Source organism: Dipteris shenzhenensis, chromosome 29 (genome assembly GCF_047967505.1).
Source record: "Dipteris shenzhenensis isolate YYH24624 ecotype China chromosome 29, Dip_SZ_1.0, whole genome shotgun sequence".
Classification (NCBI taxonomy): domain Eukaryota; kingdom Viridiplantae; phylum Streptophyta; class Polypodiopsida; order Gleicheniales; family Dipteridaceae; genus Dipteris; species Dipteris shenzhenensis.
In genome coordinates, this window is record NC_141624.1 from 30,730,812 (window position 1) to 30,755,837 (window position 25,026).

At 45.2% G+C, this 25,026-nt stretch overlaps 1 protein-coding gene across 3 annotated transcripts in view; it reads right to left on the reverse strand.

Annotated features, from left to right (window-relative positions):
- LOC147882694 (ABC transporter C family member 8-like) overlaps positions 1-25,026 on the reverse strand; it is an 81,962-nt gene that overhangs the window by 17,376 nt on the left and 39,560 nt on the right. For all 3 annotated transcript variants that reach the window (XM_087400821.1, XM_087400823.1, XM_087400822.1), the window contains 4 exons: positions 4,948-5,553; positions 4,638-4,802; positions 4,253-4,541; positions 3,940-4,154 (listed from right to left, as the gene is read on the reverse strand). In XM_087400821.1, the coding sequence (XP_087256947.1) occupies positions 3,940-4,154; positions 4,253-4,541; positions 4,638-4,802; positions 4,948-5,553 (1,275 nt within the window). The remainder of the gene's footprint in view (positions 1-3,939; positions 4,155-4,252; positions 4,542-4,637; positions 4,803-4,947; positions 5,554-25,026) is intronic.

Sequence of the window (25,026 nt, forward strand, 5' to 3'; positions counted from 1 at the left end):
CGAGACCAAAGATGAGATTTTTGAAGCTGATTAGTTTGTTAGAGACCTCCATACAGCTTTCAGCCTGGTCCGGACACCAATAGAAAGGTCTCAAGAAAAGCATAAGAAGGTTGCAGATAAGCACAGGAGATGGCGGTACTTTTGAAGCTCGAAAAGGCTAGGCTCCGCAAGCTTAAGGGCAAAGAAAAAGTGCATGCAAAGTTATCTGTGAGGTATTATGGCACTTTCAGGGTTACAGATGAGATTAATGAGGTTGCATACAGCTTGGCACTGCCAGAGCATTGGAGGATTCACAATGCCTTTCATGCGAGTCTTCTAAAGAAATATCAAGGATCGAAGCCTACAGAGCTAGTAATAGAGGATCAACCAAAAGTGGATGAGCTGGAGGAGGTCCTTCAGCCAGAGCAGATTGTGTACCATACTGTATGCAAAGGCCCCCAAGGCAAGGAATTTTATAGGGACCTTGTAAAATTTAAGAATTATTTGGCATTGGATGCCAAGTGGATGGATGAAGACATGTTGTCTGATCATCCACAACCCCTGGATATTTACAAGAAAGCTATTGGGGTCAACTGAGTAGAAGCCGAGGGGAATGTCACCAAATTGTAAATACTCCAACTCAAAGTTTCAGTTGATCATTTATTTGATCATAATTAAAGAGTTCTTCGTTTATTTAACTATGTTCAAAAAGATATCTTTTATTGGTCAAAGTATTGACTACGGTCAAAGATACTTAACTCTGGTTAAGTAACCCTAACCCCTGTTAAGAAGATTTGGCTTAGGCCAAGAGGAGGAGCTACGGTTACCAAAGAACCAGAGCGCTAACCTTGGTTAGAGAGTGTTGACTTCGATCAGCGAGACTTTGGCTTATGCCAAGAGGGCTAACTATGGTTAACCAAGATGTGCCAACTTCAGTTGGCGAGACTTGGCCATAATTAAGGCTCTTCAACTGTTGGTCAAGTCTCAATTATGATCAAGAGGGTTGACCTTGGTCGACCTGAGAAATTGTAATAGGTTATGTGCAAGTCCACAAATATTATAGTGCTAACCATTAATGGGTGCCATGGTTGTGCGCTTTAGTTAATTGTTGTAGGTACTAAGAGGGATTGAAGACCCAAGCAATATGGAGCTTAGCAAGCAACTAGGAGATCCCCCGCATGACCAAGTGCTTCGAAGACTCTAGAGTTGCCCTTAGGTGGCATGTAATTAGGAAAGTTATTTAAAATTTGACATTTGGCATGTTGCCAAAGAAATGAGCTATGAGCTCCTTTGTAATTGGATTCACAAATGAATTTTTGTAAGCAGCTAGCCTGCTGAAATCATGTACTCAAAAATTCTGTTGATAATAAAATCCTTCCAAGGGGGGGTCCAGCCGGACATGATGTCCTCCTGGGACCTAGTGCTCTGTGTGTGTGAGAGAGAGAAATAGAGAGAGAGAGATTGACCAAGATACACACAGATCCACCTCCTCCACTCCATGAGGATTTTGACTGGGTAGTTCTGGGTCTCATCAAACGGTCTCCGTATTGAGAGTGGTGGGGCAATTCTCAAGAGATCGAGTCAGAGAAGCATTTTGCTTTCATTGCCCTGTGTACTACGAGATCAGGGGTTGGTATCTTTGCCTTTTCAAAGACGGTTTGGGATCCCTACCCAGCTTCTTGTCCTACCCAGACTAGAGATGCTTGACAGCCTTCATCCATGAGGCCTTACGACATAGGGAGCGGTGGCTTAGGGCACGCAGGGGAGATCACGACAGACAGCCAAACTCCACTCTGAGCATGATCACTAAGTTCTTCCAATAAGACAGCACTGACCAACAGGACTCACGGAGGCTGCGAGGACCCAAGCCAGCGTTTGAGACATGCCAAACTGGTCAGCGTACTGAGGCACATATCACATTAGGAGACCTTCCTTTCATGCTCACTAGAGCGGATGCATGACCCATAGCAATGATCATGGCACTTGTTCGCTACAAGGCTACAGCTTGGCTGCACATGTTGATAGCCGCCAGCGCTCTATTACCAGGTCTATGTCACCATAAGAGCCCCACACATTGACGCCCTCCTCCTAGGGTTGATGCTCTCGTTGGCTTTCATTCATGAGCTCAGACAGTTTTTCTCTTTATGTATCGACGCCGTTGATGAGCAGTATGGATTTTCTTTTGTATTTGTTGTGGGTGTTGATGCCCGCTTAGTGGCCCCACTCCTTAGCTCATTGTATCACCTCCTTTTAGTCTCATAGACCCTTTTTGGTCTTCCGAAGACTTCTAATAAACTTCTTTCTTTCTTTGCATTCAGAAGCCATGTGTACTGTGAGATCTGTGGGCGACATCATTGTCTATTCATTAGCGGTTTTGGCCCACTCAAAGATTTTTTGGCACATCTTGTTCAATAGAGTGTGGCCATTTTTCTTCTTGAGGCCTGGAGACATAGAGATCAGCTCATATGAACATAGAGGAAAGCATAGGATGGCCAGGCAGAGCCCAGTCACAGCATGACCACAGTTTTTTCCTCTAGTGACCAGAGTAAGAACAGCAAGGGATCATATGTACTATAGAGGAGAGGGAAGGAGTTGAACAGGTCGAGCATCAATAGGATCCATCTCTGGTTTTCTTCCTTGATGCCAGCACTCACCAGACCCAGATCCACTATCAAGCGAGCTCCTCTTGTCTCTTCTTAGTCATCCAATGGAATTGATCCCACTGAAGAATATACGTAGGCCCGGCCACCCAGATGAATAGCTATCCGATTGGGAGATGACCAGGGCCCCCCCTTGTTGTTTGTCCCTTTTGGGGGTTTTCCTTCTCGTGCAGCAACAGCGTATTGCATCTACTTTTTTCTCATCACAGAAAGAAGCCTTGGGTATGGGTGCCCGTTTAGAGGTCCTACCCTTAGCTTTCATTGTATTTGGTTTTTTTCAGTTTCGTTGACCCTTCGGTCTTTCATAGATGCTAATAAAGTTTCTTTCTTTTTTTTTCTCTCCCCCTCTTGTTCCATTGTCCTTCCTTCCAACGTGCTGTGTTACTAGACCACAGGTTGCAAACTGTTCTGGCATAGGTTACCAAGCAAAGGAGAGAGCATTTAGCAATTCGTCAGACAGTAATTCAGCCATGCAGCATCAAAATCCAGGACTGACAAGACAAACAAGAAAACAGAGATCGTCTCTGTTGTTGGAGGTCAACATCTCTTGATGTCACATTGTAGGGAGAGGGGGCCTTGCTTGTGGGTGTTCCCGCCCTGTGAGAGGTTAGGGTAGGCTGAGTGAGAGCCTTTGTTTTGGGTGTGCCTGCCCCCCGTGAGGTTTAGCCTACTGCTGGATAGGGTATTGGAGGATCCAGTACCCCTTGTTCTAGGAGGGGTCCGCACTGTTCAGGGCCGTCCTTGGACGCGCTTGCAGGCTGCTTTGATGGCGCACAGGAGGCGGATGCCTGGGGGGGGGGGCAGGTCAGGTCGTGGCTGTAGGGCTACCCTTTGAGGCAGGTTATCAGGCCCCAGCAGCCCTCTTAGAGGCTGAGGTGGTCTGACCTGCAGGTCGGCCACCTAGGCCCTTGGACCGGCTTGTAGGCAGGGGGGGTCAGCCCCCTTGAATGGCGATGTGCAGCCCTCATGTGGGGCAGGCTGATGCGGCTTGGTCGGCCCATATTGGGCAGGAGGGGAACGAATGTCTTTATTTTGGAAATCATATTTATGTGAGATGATTGTCTGTTGATTTTCAAGCCACATTAGGTTGGGAGAATGTGTGTCACATTATCTTGTAATGATCGACAAATACATTGCTCATATCTGGATTTGCTCATCGATTTGTTTTTTTTATAGCTACATATGCTATTTGCCTGTTGAAAAATAGGACTGCATATTTTATATTTGCGACATGTAATTTAATAGCAGCTAGGTCACAACAAGTGAATGAATGAATTGAGAATAACAGCATTTTGTTCACCTCTAAAGAATTTAATTGTACTTCACCCCTGCTTGGCCACTCTTGTGTTGGTCTGTTGTCTTCAATCACAACAGGACCTTCAGTAGGTAATTGCATGTACTGTTTGATGCGTTCTACAGATACAATATAGTTTGAGAAATTGCATTGCCACCAAACTAGAAGGACCAGGGTTTGATTGAGTCCAAAAGAGTATGATATAGCCAATCCAGTGTAGCCTGCATATTTTTGGTACAGCTTGTTAAAACTAAATCTTATTTGATAAATCTAAAAGCATGTAAGTACTAAAATCAAATATATTACATATCTCACATACCAGGGGATATTGAGGGAAGCAGTACAAGAAGAAGTGTTGACACACACAAAACTATATTTCCGATTGCTTCAAGACGCATTGTTAACCATTCTATGGCTGCTTGAGAGTGAAAATATAGACTCGTATCCCTGTCAACTAGCTGCGAATTATGTGCCTTAAAAGCTCCCACCATCTGATAAGCTCGAATCGTCACTGCACCACTGACTGTCTCACTGGTATAGCTGACTATGGGTGCCTTCGATACTGCATTCATTCTCATCAATTCCCGAGAAGAAGCCACATAGAAGTTCTGCACCGTAGGCATCCTACAGGTTAATACATTGGTGTGATTTTAAGAAACATGACAAAGGAATCATTACATCTTCTCTACAGTTTTGGGGGAAACCTGTATTTTATATGCAAGGACTAGTAGAGGAATGGCAATAATCAAGATCTCCCATGTTACAGCAGCCATAACAATTAGAATTCCAGTCATATCAAATATTCCCGCCACCACATATCCAAAACAGAATGGGATGTCAAGATCCACGACACTCATATCTGCAGAGACCTATTGAAAAACCAACATATTATACGGTATCGTAGCATGGCCTGCCAAGTTTTAACACTGCCATAAATAAAGTATACATTTTATTATTTTTCACATTCTTGAGTACGATTTTTCAAAATTCAGTCTGCAAAGAGAGTTAACTTACCCGATTAAGTATTCTACCTGTAGGTGTTGAATCAAAGAATGCCATTGGTGCCTGTATTAGAGAACTCATCATACCCTCAAAAAATGCTTTTGATGCTTTCAGACCCAGAATCACCGTGAATTGGGTCCTCACAAAGATAAACAGCACACAAACAACTGAAAGTGCTGCATAAACACCTACAAGTAGTTGGGCAGAAATACGCCTATTGGAAACTTCTCTGGCTAACCAAAAGTTACTTGCAATTTGTGAAGTAACAAATGTTCCTTGTCCGATCATCATTGCCAAAAGAGCAAATAATCCTCCTGCAACAATAATATATTGCTTGTATGGCTTGATACCCATCTCCCCACTTTCCATCTGTTCTTCTTGTATCAACTGGGATTCTCTTGGGACAATACTTGCCATGCTCTTTTTTCTAATTATTTCGACTCCACTGTATTTTCTTTCAACAGTTGACACCTGAGTTTCAGAGTTATCTTTCTTGCTTCCCTTAGTGGCACTTTCTAATGCCTCTTCATGTGCGATTACAAGCTCCTGAAATGTGGCAGTTGTTCTAAGAAGCTGCTCATAAGTTCCTGCCTGTTTGATTTCACCTTCGTGCATTACCTGTGGACAAGGGAAATGTCCAGAATTCCTAAGCTCAAGAATTCCAAAGCATGATTTAAAAAACTGTTATGTAAAAAAACACCTTTACTTTGTATTTGGACAACCTTTACAGTTTGAGAACAGCAAAAGCAATTGGTATCTGATTAGTTCCCACTTCTTTTTTTTTTGCGCAAAAAGTAGTGCTAGTTATATTACTTGAAAGCGAGAGTACAAGAAGGCCTAAAGGCCAGCGGGCTGCAATCACAAAACGGATTCAGCCCGAGGAGTCAAAATGCTAAATACAAGCCTCTCAGGGCATAATCATCGGAGAGTGGACAAACAGCCACGGTGGAGGGGCGTAATGCCACTGAAGACTCTGAGTAGAGTGCTGGAAGAACAACTCCTGGTGGTCCCAGTCGCGAAGGAAGCGTCGTCTCTTTTCCTTCCCTGCCCGGGACTCTCCCTGAATCTGATCCCACTGACCCTTGAGCGTGTGAACGATCGTGCTCCAAATGTCTGCTAGGGTCTGGGTAGCAGAAGTCTGAGCTCCTACAGTCTGCGCGTATCTGGAAGTCCAGATATGCCAGCCTGCAATGCTCCCTATGATCTCCCAAACTAGGTGCCGAGGCATCGCTCTTGCATCTGTCTCTGTCAGATGCCAAGGGAAGCTGTCCATGTATGCCCAGGTGGCCTGCGTGATGAAAAAGACGGGATCCTGTCTAGAGAACTCATAAGCCAAGTGGTGTCCCGTCTCAGTGCTGCACCAGCAAATGGCTCCCCAAGTGACCGGTCCTAGCTCGGGTGTAGCCCTCGCTAAGATCCCCATGACTCCCTTCCAAACCGTCTGCGCATGCGAGCAGCTCCAAAGGCAGTGCTTCAGGGACGACGACTCCTGAAAACACATCTGGCAATGCCCCTCCTGCCCCATCTGCCTCAGCCAGCTGCCAACTGGTAGCCCCTTGTGTGCCACCATCCAAAGGAAGTAGGAGATCTTCCTCGGCCGCCAGCTAGCCCAAAGAGTCTTCCAGAAAGTGCGAAGAAAGACCAAAGATATCCCTTGGGCATACCATCTAAGTGCCTGTGTGGGTAACCCGCGTTGGAGAGCCCCAAGAGCACGCCTACCCGTGCGTGCACTGTAAGAAAAGAAGGGGGTAGGGTTCTCTGAGGTCTCCGATGGTGGCCAGCGCCACTCTCCTGGGTCCCACTCCACCTCTGTCAAGGAACGGCCCTCCCATATCCAGAGTCTCCAATCCTGGTCCTGCATAATGAGGGGGTCTATATGCCGCGTCTTCCCTTGCAGCCCTACAATGCGAAGGCGCTGCTAGGGAAGCTGGGGGTCGATCACGGCCTCTCTGCTCTGTAGGCGGCTATCATCAGTGACAGAGAAGAAGTGTATCGAGGAGTCCGAGAAAAGGCCTGCAACCACCAAAGGAATGCCTCGTGGAGTAAACTGTCCTAGCCACCTCTCATCTCCCGGGAAGAGCTATCCGGTGACTATGGGAATCCTCCAACCTGCAGGAATGGCAACATCAATCTCCGCTCGTCAAGCCTGGATCCCACGTGTCGTACCTACTGCTGCTGCCAGCTCGCCTGGGCTCAGCTGGCTGTAGACGTCCCTCCAAACTCGGAGCGAGCGCGCGGGTCCACGCGCCCAGAGCGCCCAAGGGATATGGGATCTCTCTCCAAGCTGGCGACCTGTAGCATCTGTCACCTGGTTGCTCCAGATCAGGGGCTGTCTGTCTATCTCCTCTCGGCAGCTAGGGGGAACCTGGGAGAGGCTGTGTCGCAACTTCCTCCAGACCGAGATGAGGCTACGGAGGAAGGGGGAACGGGGCTGAGTCAAAGGAGCAGAGGTGAAGATCCATCGGATAGAAGGCTGCCAAACACCCCCTCTCTGGGGAGTACACGCGCTGAGACCATGCTGTAGCGAGAGCTTCCACGTCTGCCCTCCTGGGGTCAAACCGCGGATGACTAACTTGCCAAGAAGTGCCCGACTCTACAGTTCTGGATCTATGATGCTGAGGCCGCCCTCTGTCTGGGGGAGAATGACCGTCTGCCAGGCGACCCTGGCTCTAGTGGTGCCGAACCATCTGAAGCAGACCATAGGAAGTTCCGCACCAGTCTCCTCAGCTGGGCTACACATGATCTCGAGAAACACCAGCAAGAGGCCACATACCAAGCAGTGGCAAGAAGGACCTGGTTGACCACAAGGGCCCTGCTTGCCAAGGAAAGCCGAGCCGTGCTCCAGAAAGCAAGCTTTCGTCGTATGGAGGCTAGGACCGGCAAGAACTGCTGAACCGGTGTGATGTCCAGGCCTACCTGGAATCCCAGGTAACGTGTCGTCTGTCCTCTAGGGATCCAGCGAAACCCCAGGAAAATACCCCACTGTGAGCTGGCTCCCGGATCCGTAAGAAAACCAACTGACTTATGCCAGTTGATTTTCGCCCCAGCCGCAAGGCAAAACATCTCTAGGGACAGTCTCACTCGCTCCAGTGACTCGACATCATCTTGCACATATAGGGCTGTGTCGTCTGCATACTCGGAGACCAAATGCTCTGCATCATCTCAAATAAGGAGACGCATCCCGCGAAGACCAGTGGTACGGGCTCGAAGGAAGTGGGTCATGGCCTCTGCAAAAAATAGGAAGAGGTAGGGCGCTAACGGACAGCCCTGACGCACCGAGCGCTCGAGTGTAAATCTCTCCCCCATCCTGCCATTGATGATAACCCGATTGGAGGCCGACCTGTAAAGGCTAGCAATACCTCTGATCCACTCGTTCGGGAAACCAAACCGAGAGAGTGTACCTTCCAAGAAGGACCAGTCTACCCTGTCGTACGCCTTCTCAAAGTTGAGAAGGAGTATGGCAAGGTGCTGGCCACTGTGCTGGGCCCATTCCATCGCCTCTGAGAAAGTGAAGATGTTGTCCAAAATGCTGCGATCTTGGACAAAACCAGTCTGGGTGTCATGAATCAAGTCGTGTAGCAGGGGGCGGATGCGGCTACTAATCATCTTGGCGAGGATTTTGTAGGCGGTCGGGAGGAGGTGCTTTGAGTTGCAACTTCTCCAATGTCACAAAGCACGACACTGCTGCCTGACCTGAATCGCCTCCTGCTGGCAGATGAGGCTAGACTCAGCAAGCGCCTGAGCTACTTGTGCTGCCATATCCCTGGTGGGGTCCCAATCCTGCTCCCACAGGTCCACTATCCTGCTGTGAACCGCTGCTCTGGAGTAGATGGAGTCTGGGATCCGGCATGAGCGTGGAGGTGAGGCTGAGTCCAGGACTAGGATGACTGGGACATGGTCTCAGAGTGTCGTCCCTAGAACCACTCCTGACTCTCCTCCTCTGCCAAGCGCCCAATCGCTGACATAGAAACAGTCCAGCCGCTCCAAAAGTCTGCCTCCCTTCCTCCTGTAACCCCAAGAGAAGTCCAGACTCCCTGACCATCTGCGAAAGGAAGGCTCCCTCCAGCTGTCCCGACCTCCCACTGCGAAGAGGAAGGAGTCCCAATTTGCCTGCTCTGCTTGAGCTATACCGAGGAACTCTGGGCCCCGTCCCTGCTGATCCTCTAGGGTCTCAAGGTTGTTGAAGTCCCCTCCTACAATCCAAGAGTCCATCTCTGGCAACAAGTCTGTCAAGGACCTCCAAAAAACGGCTCTCGGTCTGAGATCGGTTGGGGCATAGATATTGAGGATGCCGATACGGGATCCCTCAATATGCAAGCCCACCCAAAGCGCACATCCTGGGATCAGAGTGCCAAAACCACACACATGCTGAACTAGAGAAGCGTCGATGGAGGTACAGACACCCCTGCTCCTCCCCTGCTCGCCAATCGAAGGTTCCCAGTAGGTGTGGGAGCAACCTGTGAAGACCTTCCCACAAATACTGGTCTGAGAAGCCGAAAGCTTGTGTTCTTGTAGTAGGAGCACATCTACCCTTCCCACCAAGGCTGGCTGGAGCTCCTGTCTGAGCACCATCTTCCTGGGGCCACGGGTTCCTGATGAGTGGAACCCGTTGACATTCCAAGAGATAATGCGTATACTCATGAGGAGGGAAGGTGGGCCACAAACAACTGTCTGCTTGCGGTCGATGTCGAAGTGGTCGGAGGATGTCATGTGTGGAGACGAAGGCGCTTCTGTGAAGGTTTCGAAGGAGAGGCCGGATCATCGGACCCATCCTCTAAAACCTTCAGCAGAGGGGAGAGGCCCTTCGTCCCGTGGTGGTAGGCTCTCTCTAACTAGCTCGACGCCTTTGCCAGGGAAATACCGTAGAAGCCCGGAGGAGGTAGGGAGTTCGCAGGAGCAGCCGGGGTAAGCCGTTGTTATTTCAGAGAAATGATTCAACTAGTTCCCACTTCATAGTTTTCATAACGCTACATCTTCAATAGCAAACTTGGATCCTATGTAACAGCACCATACACTTCCAAGTTGTAATTACAACAAACGCCTACCAGAGCGTGCTTGATTTGCGTATCCAACTCTGCTCTGCCTCTTGTTGGAAAGGTCACATCCCCATCTGTAAGCCCCCATATGAGGAGAGCATGGGGGCGGGAGACCTAGGGCATGTGCCCAAAAGAAAAGGTTAGGGAGGGGGCTGCCACATGGGCAGCACCTCACAAGGAAAGGACAGCCATAAGGGGCTGCCACATGGGCAGCACATGAGCTGTCATGTGGGCAGCACAGCAGCCTGGCAGAGGTGCTTCAAGGACTGTCTGTACGGGCTGGCCGACTATTGTGACCCGCCTACCATTTATTTGCCCCTTCTGATCCACATACCACTTTCTTCTCTTTTTATTTATATTTGCAGGCCATCACAGCTCCAAACCACTTGCCTCTTACTTATGCTCAATGACTTGTTCCCACTCCTATCACCTTGTGTCCCTCTTTTACCCTCTTTCCGTCATTTTCCTCCTTCCACTTTATTCCTGTTCCCCTTGCTGGCTAAACCCTTGGAGGACCTTTAAAGAGGCTCTGCCCCAGCCAGATCCCTTCTTTATACATTGAGGCCCTCTGCAACATGTCTGCATATTCTTTTCCCACGCTAGATTTCATTTGAAAGGTATTCAGCTGTTCTCTTCTGTATTGTTACTTCTTCTTTATGTGGTTTTTCTTTTTCTTTTCTTCTTTTTCAAAGTTTATTCTTTCTATTTCTTTTCTCTTATTCTCACCCTATTTCGTACTTACTATAAACACACACTTTTTTTTAGCAATATCCAGTGCAGTATATTTATATGCTCATGAATGTACATGATGGGAGGTCTCCGAGATGGAGAGTATCCCAAAGATACAGAAAAGCTCTATGCAAGAAGCATCCATATCACCCTCATGGCAGGCATCATATAAGGATTGCCGCAATGAGGCTCGGAAAGATTCATATGACTTGTGAATCTGCCGACCCAAGTAAGTCAAATTATGCTCACTCCAGATTGTCCAAAGAGCCCAATATCTCACCCAAGAGAGAAATAGTGAGTATTGAGACAAAGACCTCATAAATCTGCCAAAGAGCCAGAAATGTTTCCCAAATTTGTGACTCGGGAAACGGAGCCGAAGATGATCTGAAATTCTCCTGGGGAGGATCCTAGAACACGGGCAGTGCCAAAGCAAATGAAGAACAGTCTCTGAAGGAGCCTGACATCTTAAACATGTGGATGGTGCAATGCGAGCAAGTGTGACCCCCACTGACAATGTGCCTGTCATACATCTCCCAAAAAAAAGTCTTTGTTTCAATGGCATTTTACACTTCCATAATATCCTGAGATTCTTCCGCCACCATGAGAGGGGCTTCCTTATATGCCACGGAGAATTAGCATATTGCTGAATCCATGGAGCAGGCTGAAGAAGCCTGTAGGCTTTGATGGAGGTTAAGGCAGAAAGAGGAACAGGATGGGTGCATGTAGTAGAGGGTTGCAATTGCCAATCCGTAAGCCTGTCTGTGTCAGCCACAGGAGGAATAGGTAGAAAAGGATGTAACAAATCAGCAATTTTCTTCCATATAGACCTATGATGCATTCCCAATGCATAGGAAGCAGTGGCCTGAGGAAAAGATAAAACATAGCCCTGATCATCTACCACATCATGTATGTATCTAATTTCCAATTTCATGAGATTGTATGCCCGAATAGGTTCCTGTAAAGCGAGTGGAATGTCAAAGAAGGCACTCCAATGAATACTTTCTTTCCTCATTGAGTTTGTCCCTGAGCAATTATCAGGAGCCCATTTGACCTTAGAAAGTACTTGTTTCCAGTCAAGTATCAGAGCAGTAGAGAAAGGACAGCCATGTATCTTCCCTATAAATCTCCCAATGACAACCTCCCAATGATCAGTAGTCCAATGACCATAAGCACAAGTCCTCATGTTGAGACACATGGATGCTAGCATACAAGTCCATGGCTGTTGTTGGCGGAAAAAAGTATGCAGCATAGTCGCCTTCCTTGCAAGTACATGATGTCTTATATTGAGGACATTAAGTCCACCATGCATCCTAGGAGAGCACACCATTTCCATCTTCATCAGTCTCAATGCTTTCACAACAGTTTTTGTCCTCCATAACATCTCCATAGCTTGAGACATAAAGGCTGAAATATCCTTGGAGGACCAATGCAGCAAAGGCAAATAGAACTGGACATAGGACATTACAATGGACTGTACTATTCTGAGCCTGACATGAAGAGGCCAAGTAGAAATCTTCCAGTATTCCAGTTTATGTTGAAGTCTTTGGAAGATCCATTTTAGCTGCTGCTTCCTGGTGATATGCCATCCTATGGGATATCCCAAATGCCTGACTACATCTTTGGAATGCACCACCTGACCTCGCCAAAGAATAGAATGCCAGTCACATTGTTTCATGGGAAGTAATTTAGATTTGTCAAAATTGACATGCAATCCCGCTGCCAAACCATACAATGAAAGAGTGGTCATAAGCATGTGAACTTCCCGAGGAGAACTCTGTGGCATAAAGAAGGAATCATCAGCATATGCTTGTGCCAAAAAAGATGCAGCCCCAGGGATTTTAAGACCAGTTATCTGTCCTGTGTTTGTAAGATGATCAAGATACATTAAAAGGGGATGGGTCGCAATGGCATAGAAGAGAGCACTGAGAGGGCAGCCCTGTCTGACTGATCGACCCAATGTCCATGACCGAGACAGATGACCCCCAAGAATGCACTAAAAAGTAGAGCCAGAGTAAAGCCAGTAAACTGCATTTGCTATCTTGGGACCAAAGCCCAACTTTATCATGATTTGAGAGATAAAATCCCATTGAACAGTGTCAAATGCCTTAGCAATATCCTCCTGCAATATGAGCACATCTTGATGCGAATACTTAGCATATTCAATTGCAGTCAAGGCATTGGATATATTGTCATGGATTTGTCTTCGCGGCACAAACCCATACTGATGAGGATGAAGTCTTGCATCCAGTATCCTGTGAAGCCTATGCACAATCATTTTGGCAATGAGTTTATAAACTACAGGCATCAAAGTAATAGGCCTCCAATCTGACATATGGTCACACAGATGTTTTTTGGGCACAAGTTTGACTATGCCATGCATCCAAGAGTGCGGCAACTGATTTTCTTGCTAGGCAACATTGATCATTTGCAAGAGGACTTCTTTCAAATCATCCCAAAAAGAAATATAAAATTCCACCGTAAGACCATCCCAGCCAGGGGACTTGTATTTGCTGAGGTGGAACAATGCATTATCAAGTTCTGTGTCAGTAAAAGGTCTCTCCAAGATAAGAGCATCATCCATTTCCACTATTCCAGAAACATATTGGAGAAATTCAGTCCTAGCATCAATCATTTGATTTGATGGGGAACCAAGAGCAGAGAACAATTTTTGGAAATAATTTTGGCATTCATCTTGGAGATCAGAGAAAGAGTGCGTCCAAGAGCCATTGAGCTTCCTTACCCTTAGACATGAGTTTTTCTTTCGAGTAGCATGCAAGCCCTAGAAGAAGGCTTTTGATGAACAGCCCTTATCCATGAGGGGCTTCATTCTTGCCCTAATCTGCCATTGGTGCAATTTCCTCTGATCATTAACAGTCAATTTAATCTGAGCATGTGAAAGGGAATCGTTTTCTGAATTAGAGAGAGGCCTTAACTGAGAAAATTCAGTCAATTGTTGTGCTGTCCTTTTTGCCCATTTAACCTCATTCCTCCATTCAGTCATCTGCCAGTTGCCCATACTCCCTAATGACATTCTGCATACGAGAGACAAAACTGTCCCAAGCATAATCCATGTCCTCCTGGGCATGCAAAGACAAGGGATGAATTGCAAGTCAGATCATTTGCTGGAAATAGTGATGTCGGAAATAAGCCTGATTAACATGCAATAATCTACTGGAAAGGGGTGGCAAATCATCCAGAGGCATGCCAAGCTGCAAATTCATCCACAATGGGGCATGACCTGACAAGCCCAATGAGAAATCTATAAGGAGATGAGGGCTAAAATCTGCAAATTGTTGTGGGTAAAACAAATACCATCTGTCAAGCCTTGCCCAGTATGTAGTAAGTGCATTATGATGAAAAGTATATCCAGGCACTGACCCTTGGAGAAGCAGCCATAAATCTTCAGCCTGCACAGAAAGAAGCACACACACACACACACACACACACACACACACACACACACACACACACACTATCCCCAATTACACATTATTCAGTCTTCTACACTTGTTCTCTCATTCTTATCACTTATACATCCCAATGCTCTTTCCTATCCTTTTCTCTCATGACTATTGGGCATAATGCTTAATATCCTTCTAAGCTTTGATCCTTGGGTTGTTATAGGAATGCCCACATTTCTTCATTATGAGTGGCATGAATATAATCCTCAAACGACTTCTTGCTTTCATATGCTAAAACTCCATGGCTTTTTAGCACCTCCACTAGCATTTGCTCCAATTAGAAATGATTGAGGGAACCTTGGCGAGAGTCACAGTCTAGAGAACTCCCACATCATTGACGTATTTTTGCTACGAGGAACATACTTTGAGGTGCGCTTTGTCTCACTTGAACATACTTCCATGGTCAGTCTTATTCTTGAGGCAGTCACTCTATTAAAACCCATATAACACGCAAGCCACTTGCATGCATGTTTTTCTTGTTTGGCAAAGCAATGAACTTCTATAAGTATGACCAAAATATGAAATTAGGATAAAATCCTATGAAAACCCTCAAATACAACAAGTAGTCATGAAGTGTGGCTAGCGTAGCCAATCTGGAAAGTGGAATTGCCATAAGGCCTTGTAGCTATGAATGTGAAGAATAAAGCATAAAAGCCACTCTCCTAGCCACTGCTATTTGTGAAGAACCATGGAATCTACTCCAAGGCCATGAGGGTGTGTGTATGATATCTTGCATGTGGAAGAAGTCAATCCAAAATCTGTAGATGTACAAAGGCTGGAGTGATAGATGCACTCGAGGAACCGGTACCCTTCCCTTGTGATCATTGAGGGAACTTCCTCTAGTAGTGACCTTTTTGGCCACAATTGTTGCACACAACATCAAATTTCTTCTTTGAGGGAGTTCCACTTCCCTTTGCTCCGGCTTTCATTCTGCAGGGCGGCCAATGCCTTCACATCTCCCCCTTGCAGGGGATTCTAAAAGCGCTCCTCCTAAGCAAGCACCATTGGCACGAATTCTTCCCACGTGAGAGTGTTTAACCTCCCACTCATGATTAGGGAAGAATAAAAAGCAAAATAGTGGGAGGAAAGATGAGACAAGAGCGTAATGGCCATGTCCTCAGAGGAAATCTCTTCTTGGCCTGAAGGACATCTTGCTGTAGTGCTTAGAGCTTGTTGATGTCTTACCGCATCGTAGCAAACGTGGTAGGAATCGACACTGGCATCTGTACCTCAAGAGGCACCCTCTTCATGGGGGAAACACGATTGTAGAGTGACATCAGATGGTCCCATATCCCTTTCGTCAATATCATATGCTTGATGTGGTTGACGACTTAAGAAGTGCAACTCAAGAAAATAAAAAACTTACCCATGCATTTACCCTATTCTAGAGCTGAGCCATTATCTGGGCGTCCTTTTGCTTAAGGCTTCCAAGGTTTGCATCAATTGGATCTGGCTTTGGAACTCCCACGAGGATGAAGTCTACTAGGTCGTATGACTACAGAACTGACTCCATCATCAATTTCCATCCATGTGCTAGTCCACTGGAGAGGTGGGTAAGACCATGGATCTTGACCTTGTTCTCAGCCATCTCGAGTAAAGTCGAGATCTCGAAGGAAAGGGTGAGTGGGAAAAGAGGAGTTGGAAATAAACCAACAGGGAAGAGAGGAGGTGGCTCAAAGAGGAAGAAGATAATGGAAGAGAGGAAGCAGTTGCTCCATTGCTTCTGCCTTCAATTTTGTTGATCCACACACTTGCTTCCTCTGCCTTTGGTATCTTTGCACAAAATTGTCTTTAGCTCCCTTGCTTGATCTGCTCCAATAGCTCCTGCGATCGCGAAGAGCCCACCTCTTCCAGCAGCTAACTCTGTCAGCCCCAACTGGATCTTTATACGATCTTGTTCAAGACACAATCGATGGTTTCGTCCATGCGTGATGCAGTAATGGTGGGTGTGATGTAGGCCATAGTAAGGGTGGGTAGGATATGGGCCAGAACAATATCCTGAAACGCCCGTGAACTATTCACGCCTCAAACGCTTGCAAGCAGCACTCTCCGCTAGTCCCTCGATGACCTCCAAACAGCAGCGAATTCCCTTCGTGCTGGTCGCTTGCTTCTGCAGCTCTCCTAGTCTTAGGTTCTAGTTGTCTTGTCACTCTGACACCATGTGAAAGTGCAGCGGATTGTAAAAAGCAAACCGAGAGCAAAAATAGCAAACTCATAGGCAATAAATTATGATGAGGGAGAGAGACTTTGACACCCGATATCTAGGAGAAACCCTGCTGAAGTGTTGAGAAAGAGACCCTGGCATAGGATGCTGAAAAGAGGGTAGGGAGGGGCCTATATATAGGTCCCCAAGCCCTACAATCCGTAGAGTCTGATTTGACTCGCCCTAGGAATGTATACAACCGCCCAATTGTCACTAGGTTGGGGGCCAACCAAGTTCCCAACCTAGTCAATTGAACCGACTAGCCTAGTTAGGTTAACTTGACCCGACCAACCCTATTGGGTCGGGTTAGGCTGACCCAAGGATCGGTCCAGGTGGTTAGGCTGACTGCAGGGTTTGGGGACCTGTAGGCTGTATATAGGCCCCTCCCTACTCTCTTTCCAGCATCTTGTGCCAGGGTTTTTCTCAGCAGTTCAGCATGGTTTTTTCCTAGATATCGGGTGTTGAAGTCTCTCTACCTCCATGGCAATTTCTTGCCTGTGCGTTTGCTCTCAGTTTGCTGTTCACAAAGCTGCTGCACTTTCAGACAAACATTTTGAAGATCGTGGCCTTGGTTTTATCAAGGTTGATCGTAGATCATGTGTCTCATTGATGTTTGGAGTGCATCCAAGTGTCACTCCTAGGTGCAATCAATAGCCTTTGTGCATCTAGCTCTCCAACCATTTCATACCATAATTCTCGCTAAGCTCTCTCACCAATTATCCAATGAGGTATGTGCAAGTTTGTAAGAAGCGAAAGCAAGAGTTTCACTAAGACAAAATCTGCAAGGAATGTGGGCGAATATCATTTCAGCAGGTGCATGCTGATTTGAATGATAAAGGGCTAACTAGCTAGTGGTGCAAGTTCTACGGGCCAGGGCAACAAATTGCAATTTCACAATCATTGCCAGGTATAGTAGGCATGAAGGAGGCTTCTGGACATATCAACAATGAACCTATTTCATTGAAACGTCAAAATAAAGTGCACATTTTAAAACGTTTTATGTTCACAAAACGTATTTTCCCTCTCCCCACACACACAAAAAAAAGTTATGTATACATGTATACAATGTACATACATGTATGTATATATACATATGTACGCGTTTATATAGGTACATATATAGATGTACATGTGTGTGTGTGTGTGTGTGAGAGAGAGAGAGAGAGAGAGAGAGAGAGAGAGAGAGCGAGCTATGGAGTTTGCTTGCTGCTGCAGCCCCGTCTAGGGTTTTTGTGCCCTCCTTGAAGGCCCGTCTAGGTTTCCGTGCCCTTCTCCGCGAGCTTGTCAAGGTCCAGTGCCTTCCAGCCACCGTCGCGACCTTTGCAACATCCCGTACTTGCTGTATGGCTACCCGTATGGCTGCTCCATACAAGTCCTAGCTTGCCTTTGTTGTTCTGTACAGCTCTGCACCTGTTGTTGCTCTTCCGTATCTGCTGTACGATTTCTCCTCGGTGTGTGTGCATTGCTCGCTGCTAGTCAGCAGCCCTTCTTTGCTCTCTCTCCCCTTCGCTTCTTTGTTTTGTTCCTCGCCAGTGCTGTGTGTGGTTTTTCTTCTTGCTTTTCCTTGCTGTCTTCCCTTGCCCTGTGCATAAGCTTTGTGTCTACTATCCTTTTTCCTCTCCTTCTGGGTTTTCTTTTCTTGCTGTCTTTTATCCTCAGCTTGTTGTTCTACATGGTTTCAATGAAGACTTATATGGACAAGAAGCACTGTGCATGCCTCGCTTGAGGCTCAACTGGTTTATGATGTTATGCATGAGGGATTTGAAGATACCCACAAGGATTGGAAAGACTCCGGTCCCACTGTTGGGATAATGGTGGAGGTTGATGATATTGTGGATCCGATGCGTGAATATGCCAAGCACGCATTGGTTATTTTCTTTCCAGGGCGTATGCCAGTTGTTGCAGCTGATGTGGGTAACTAGTTGACATGCATGTTAGGTGGTGGTTTTGTTCGCAAAGTGCATTATGTAGCTAGGGGATTTTTTGAAGTTATTAGGGTGGATGAGTAGCATAAACAGATGCTCTTGGAACACTCCACTTTTCTGTGGACAGCAAATGTTCTCCCATGGACACCCACCAGGGACTATCAAGCTTTGATTAGACATCGCTGTCCGATGTGGGTGGATGTAGTGGATTTTCCTCAATGCCTAGCTTCTTTGTTGCCAAAAATTGCAGCCTCTTTGGGCAAGGTGGTGTGTCCACCACAGCCAAATGGCAATTCCAATAGATTTTGTATCTTGTGGGACACTGATAACCCCACTCCAGAATCTTATTTTGTTACTGTCAATCATGTTGTGCCTTTAATAAGCTTAAATGGGGATTATTTACATTGAATGCAAGAAGCTTGAGCACATGGCCTCGCAATGCCCTCTGGTTTTACACAAAATGCCTCTAGATGCTATGCCTGCCCAGATGCCAAATAAGGACACTGGTGGCACTTCAACGGTAAAAAATAAGAGCAATAAACCAGTCATTGCAGCCCAAGATAAGGGGCAAGCGCAGATTGTTTTGAATGGGAATGTTTCTACCCCAATGCCTTCCACATCTCAATCAAAAGGAAAAGAAAAAACCTTGCAGGCTTGGCAGACTCCAAGAAAAAGTGTCCTAGTCAGAAGACCTTTACCTCCTCACACATGGAATGGTACTTCCTCTACCTGAAGAAAATTCAGGTGTTGGTATTACATGGGCTGCTGTGATAGCCAATTGTACTCTCTTCCCTGAAGAGGATATTGCAGGTTTGCTGTCTTCTCAACAAGCGCTTGTGTCACCTCAGGGTAGAGGCCCTGATCCTGAGGTGGATATGCAGACTTGATTCAGCTTTGCTTCAGCTATATATAAACTGTAAATATGCTGTCACAAGCAGATGTTTGACACTTAATGTATAGGGTTTGTGTGATGCTAGGAAATGGAAGCTAGTATGGGTGTATCTCAATAATTTGCAGCCTGATATAGTGGCTCTACAAGAGCACAATCAGCATATGTATGCAGGACAACACGGTCACTTTGCTGGCTATGACATCTTTTATGCGGGAGAGCACTCTTTTTCAAGTGTGGTCTTTTTGGTGAAGCATGATCTTCAACCAATTGTTGCCTTTAATGATACTAAGGCAGATGGATTGTTATGCAGTGTCTTGTTCAGGTGAATTTGCTTCAGTTTATGCACCACAATCGTCTCGTTGTAGAGGGATGATTTGGGACGATATGCAGCGGTATCCCTGGAGACACCATGCTTTCCTTTGTGGAGACTTTAATAATGCACCTCAACAGGGAGATAATACATCTGGTTGTACTCATATGTTGACCTCCGAAAGGCATTCTTGGTCTCAATTACTGCTTCGGCTTAGTTTAGTGGATCTTTGGAAGGAATCACAACCATGTTTGCTAGGCTACACATTTCAACATAATGTGCATTCTTCTTATCAGGCTCGCCTAGATCGTTGGTATAGGGTCAATCTGCAACATTATGATAATCTCACTACCAAACTGTGGGTGGATTATGCTTTTACGCATTCTGACCATGCCCCTTTATGGTTGAGTATTTCTCTACATGAGATGCCAGATGATAGGTTGTCACAAAGAAGGCTGCTCATTGTAAACAATGGTTATTTGGAGCGTGATGCATATAAGACAATGGTTTATGATGCCTGTCAACCTCTTTCGCATCAGAGTCTCATTGATATGGATTACGTTTGGGATGCTTTTATTGCTAGAATGCAATCGTTATTCGGGATTATGGAAAAGATTATATAAACTTCTTGAGGGACACTGTTGCTCGGGCCAAAAATACTTGCCAATCTTTGACTGAGCTCAGTCATCTTTGGCCTTTGTCCAAGGAAGCAAGCACACCTCTATGTAGGCTAGATACTGTGTACAAAGTAATGATCATAGAAAAATCACTAAATGGGAGACGAGCAAGACAGAGGGCTTTCCTGGGGATAAAGGTTATTCATCCAAAGAATTCTTTAAAAGCCTACATTACAAGAGACAATCTGCAAGTATATGCCGTGCTTGTATGCCTGATGGTCTTTGAACTTCTTCTCAAGCACAACTTGCTGCAGCATGTGTTTCTCATTTTTCTAGACAATTTGGGATTGTAGAGATCTCTTCACAAGAGGTTCTTGTAGCACGGTGCCAATTGTTACAGCATGTATCTCCCATTATCTCTCCTCCACATGCTCTGGAGCTAGAAAGTCCTTTTACTGAAAAAGAATTATTTGATGCGGTAAAATCCTGTGGCAGATGGAAATCTCCAGGATGGGATGGTCTCACAGTTGAATTCTTTCTTGCATATCAGGATATCCTTATGTCAATCTTGCTACGTATGATCAATTTTGCTTGGGAAAATCAACACATGCCGGATTCCTTGAAAAAAGGGCTTGTGAAACTTCTTCCCAAGAAGCAAATCTGTGAATCCTTGGCTGATTGGAGACCTATCAATCTCATGCCTATTATTTACAAGATCATCACTAAAATGGTGGTTGATCGTATCAAAGGGTATTTACATGATGACCTTCATCCCGTTTGTTTCTCGCAGGCATATCATAGATAATATTGCGAATGCTTATATTGGAATAGAATATGCCAAATACCCAGAGCAAGATGTGCTAAGGCATTCGACACAATCCAATGGGATTTTATATCGCAGATTATGCATGCATTTGGGTTTTGGCCAGAAATTACGGCATGTTATTTATTGGCTCTATAGTGACAGTAAAGCTGTCGAGATATTCTGAAGCATGGACACTTCGTTGTTCGGTTCGTCAGGGCTGTCCACTTAGTGCACTTCTATATGCCATTGCCACGCATCCCATGCTTCAATACATGGATCACCTGGTAGCCACATACATGCTGCATGGGTTAGAGATTCCTGGAAGCAACCCTATGATTGCTCAGGCCAATGCTAATGATTCATTTTCTACCTCGGAATACTGAGCAGGATCTATTCTCCTTGATGCATGCACTATCTTTATATGGTTTGGCCACTGGTCTTCATGTCAATTTTCAGAAATATAAGTTGTTGCCTTTGCATTCCAAAGACTGGCATTTTATGGCCGGGGGAAATTGTCCAACCCACCATCCTGGTTCACCATCTTGGTTATTCTTTAGGTTGGATGATTACTCGTCACCAGCAGTCTAACTGGGTACTTGCAAAGTTGAAAAAAACCCTTGAATACTAGAAGTTAGCAACTTGGCCATTGCATGTCAGACTACATATTATTCAATCCATTTTGATGGCATATATTCAGTTTTATTTGCCTTTGAGTATGTTCAGCAAGGGAGATCTTACAACTTTCATGTCTATAGTTATGGAAACCTTCTGGCGCTCTAAACATGGCAAGAAAAGTTTGACATTCCTTTCGGTGCAACATCTCTACTCGCCAAAGATGCATGGGGGTCTGAATATTCTTAACATTCATGTGCATATTCTTGCTCATAATGGGAAAATGATGCTGCAATTCATGCAAGGTTCTTAAGCCTTGGGCTGCCATGATGTGCCATTTGCTTTTACAACTCTCCACCCGTGCCTTTGGATACTGGCAACCCACTCACTGGGATTTTTGGTTGGGTTGTATTGATAGTAAGATCAAAGGCTGTCCCCTGGTCTCCAACATGTTGATGGACTGAAAACATATCCTCTCGCATTTCGAATGGCATGGTCGGGATTCCTGTGCAAGAAAATTCTCTGAGGGCTGAGAGCATACATTGGTCAAGGAATTTTGCCCCTTAGCTAGCTTTGCAGGAGCCTAGACGTTTATACTTCCTTAGTCTGAAAGGGATCCACTCAGTTGCAGATGTCATTCATGATGATGGAACCCTTCTTTCTTTTCCTTTGGCTGCTGCAAAATATGGTCTTGGCATGCACTATCGTCCTATATGGCATACTATTACTCATATGCTTCATCTTTTTCACCCAGTACCGCCACTAGAGATTGAGGATCGGCTTTAGGATTGGACTCTTCATTCACCAGCGTCGACATGCCGTCCTTTGAGGCTGTCCCACATTACTATATCTTCTTTATATAAAATTCATTTGCCCCACACAGGGCAAATCATCTTTGGTAAATGAATGATCTTGCAAAGTGGTGGCGAAAGAGACTGCAAGTGATTTGGAATTGAAAATTTTACCTTCGACAATAGGTTTTCTTGTGGAGAGTTTTGCTAGGGGTCTTTCGTCTGGGCAGCTTTTGGCATGCAGCCATATTGCTCCGGCTGTTTGCCGCAAATGTTTGGCTCTGCGGGAATCAGTGCCTCATGTTCATTGGCATTGCTCCCACACTCCGGATTTCTTAGGCTTCCTTGGGCACCATTTGAGAACCAGATTTCCAAATGCTACTTTTGGAAAGTTTTTCTATCTTTTTGGGATTCACCCACCTAGACATGAGTTTGATTTATTTTTCGCTTGGGTTCGTTATTGGGTATTCTGGACTCTATGGAAAGATAGAAATCATAGAGTCTTTGGTGATCCTACTTTCTCAACTTTCTTTTTTTTCAGGCATGCTTTGTAGCAATCTCTTTATGATTGTCTTAGACTCTGATGTATAGATGTCATATATTGAGATCTTCTCTTGATGTATTTTGCCACATCCCATTTTGGGATAGTTACTCTGTAATATAAAGCATCAAAATTTTCACACAAAAAAAAATTGTGTGTGTGTGTGTGTATACAAGGTTTTGAATCCACCTCCTTGGATTTCACATCGGGGGAATCAGCTTTGGTCTATGAATCGTAATGCCAAATGATGGCGTAAAAGATTGTTGCAGATTTGGTCCTACAATCTTCCTCTTCGTCAACTCAACAGGTTTTTCTATGGCAAGTGATGCTTGGCATTATTCCCTTTGGCCAGCTCTTGGCACGTAGACATAGGGCTCCTTCTATTTGTCACAGATGCGTGGCTCCAAGGGAATCCTTGCTCCATCTTTTCTGGCGTTGCCCTATGATCCGTGACTTTTTGCTTTTTCTTCAATAGCATCTCTGAGCCTGGTTTCCTACTGCTTGCTTTGACAAGCTTTTTCGGCTCTTCAGCATTCACCTACGAAGACACGAGTTTGATCTTTTTTTCACTTGGGTTAAATATTGGGCACTCTAGACTTTGTGGAAAGACACAAATCATAGAGTCTGGAGATTCTACTTTTTCCATGTTTCACTATTTCCGGATGTCGCTCAGGCTATTCCTTTATGATTGCCTATTTGTTCATCAGATACATTACTTTGTTTGTGTGTCTTTCAATGTAATTGCATGTCTCCTCTTTGGGGACTGATTTTCGTAATATAAACATACATGGATTTCACCAAAAGAAGAAGAGTGTGTGTACATATACATATACAAATCTCACACACACAAAATTATGTATATCATAATACATAGCTATAGCCCAAGGGCCATCAATATTGCCTATTTATTTGACTTTTATACCGGAGCACAACCCATTGTTATGTTTTATTTAAAAATCTTTGAACTTTCTAACACTCTTGTGACAGCTGACTTTGGTATTTACTCTTCAGGTATAGACTGTAGTAACTAGTTCAGACACTTGTCATTTGATGCTTTCAGATTTGAGTATCCAATGTTTTTTAAATCTTAAACATTGGAATGTGGATGTTAGATGGATCCCAAATGACAGAATCTATGACCTAGTGCCTCAACCTAAGACTTAAAACTGTTGATTATTGAATCATGGATAGTTTAAAACGTGTTATGGAATTTGGACTCTCGAGAGTCTTTACTGTGCAGGAGTTAGAATATATGCTTTGTACTTTCAAGGATTTTCTAAGACCACACAATAAAAATGCTGCATGGATTGCATTATTTCAACATACCATATAGATGTGGAACATTTGGGTTGCTCTCTGTAGTCTGGTGATGAGCGAATCCCTCGTGGAGTGAATATGTGAAAAACTCCTACAGGCCAAGCCTTGCAAAAACGTGCACGCCTTGCGACAGTTGTCCTAGAGCCCGGGGTCCCACGCTCCCAGGTGGAGCGCGGGGTGTAGATGATATCCTGCCAGATGGCGACCAAGGTAGCCGAGGGTGGAACTGGATGCTCACCGGTTGTATAGTCCCCCCACTTGGCTGTTAGCCTCTATACCAGAGATTCCCTAGGCAGTGAGCTGGGTTTTTATGGAACAGGCTGGATTTTTCTTCTCTCAGCCTTTATCGATTTTTTCCATACTCAGCACCTTCGGGGCTGCTGTTTTGTATGAAGTTTTTCAAGCATTAATAGAAGGTTCCTTTCTTTGCCCAAAAAAAAAAAAACATTTGATTTTATGGCATGGACCTTCTATTGGTATTTTATGACTATTGCTTCGAAACCCCTATGTATTTTGTGACTATTGCTTCTAAACCCCTACAGTTAAGTCTGAAGACTTCTGCATTATGTTCTAGGTGTTGGCCTTGATTGTCTTTTCTAGTACCATAGGCCAATGGCCTCAGATCTGGTTTCTAATCTGGTTGGATGGTTGGTTCTGAATATGAACTCAGGTGGGGATTTTGTAGACTACTTAACGTGAATTTGTGTTCTTGAATTAGGCTTTGATTTCAAAACCTAACAGGCTGACTGGGTCTATCTTGTCATGTATCCTTTCAAATGTCCACCCCTATGCGGTATGCTCCATGAATATGCCTTAACTGTGGGAATAAGGAGATGAACATGTGTGAATAAG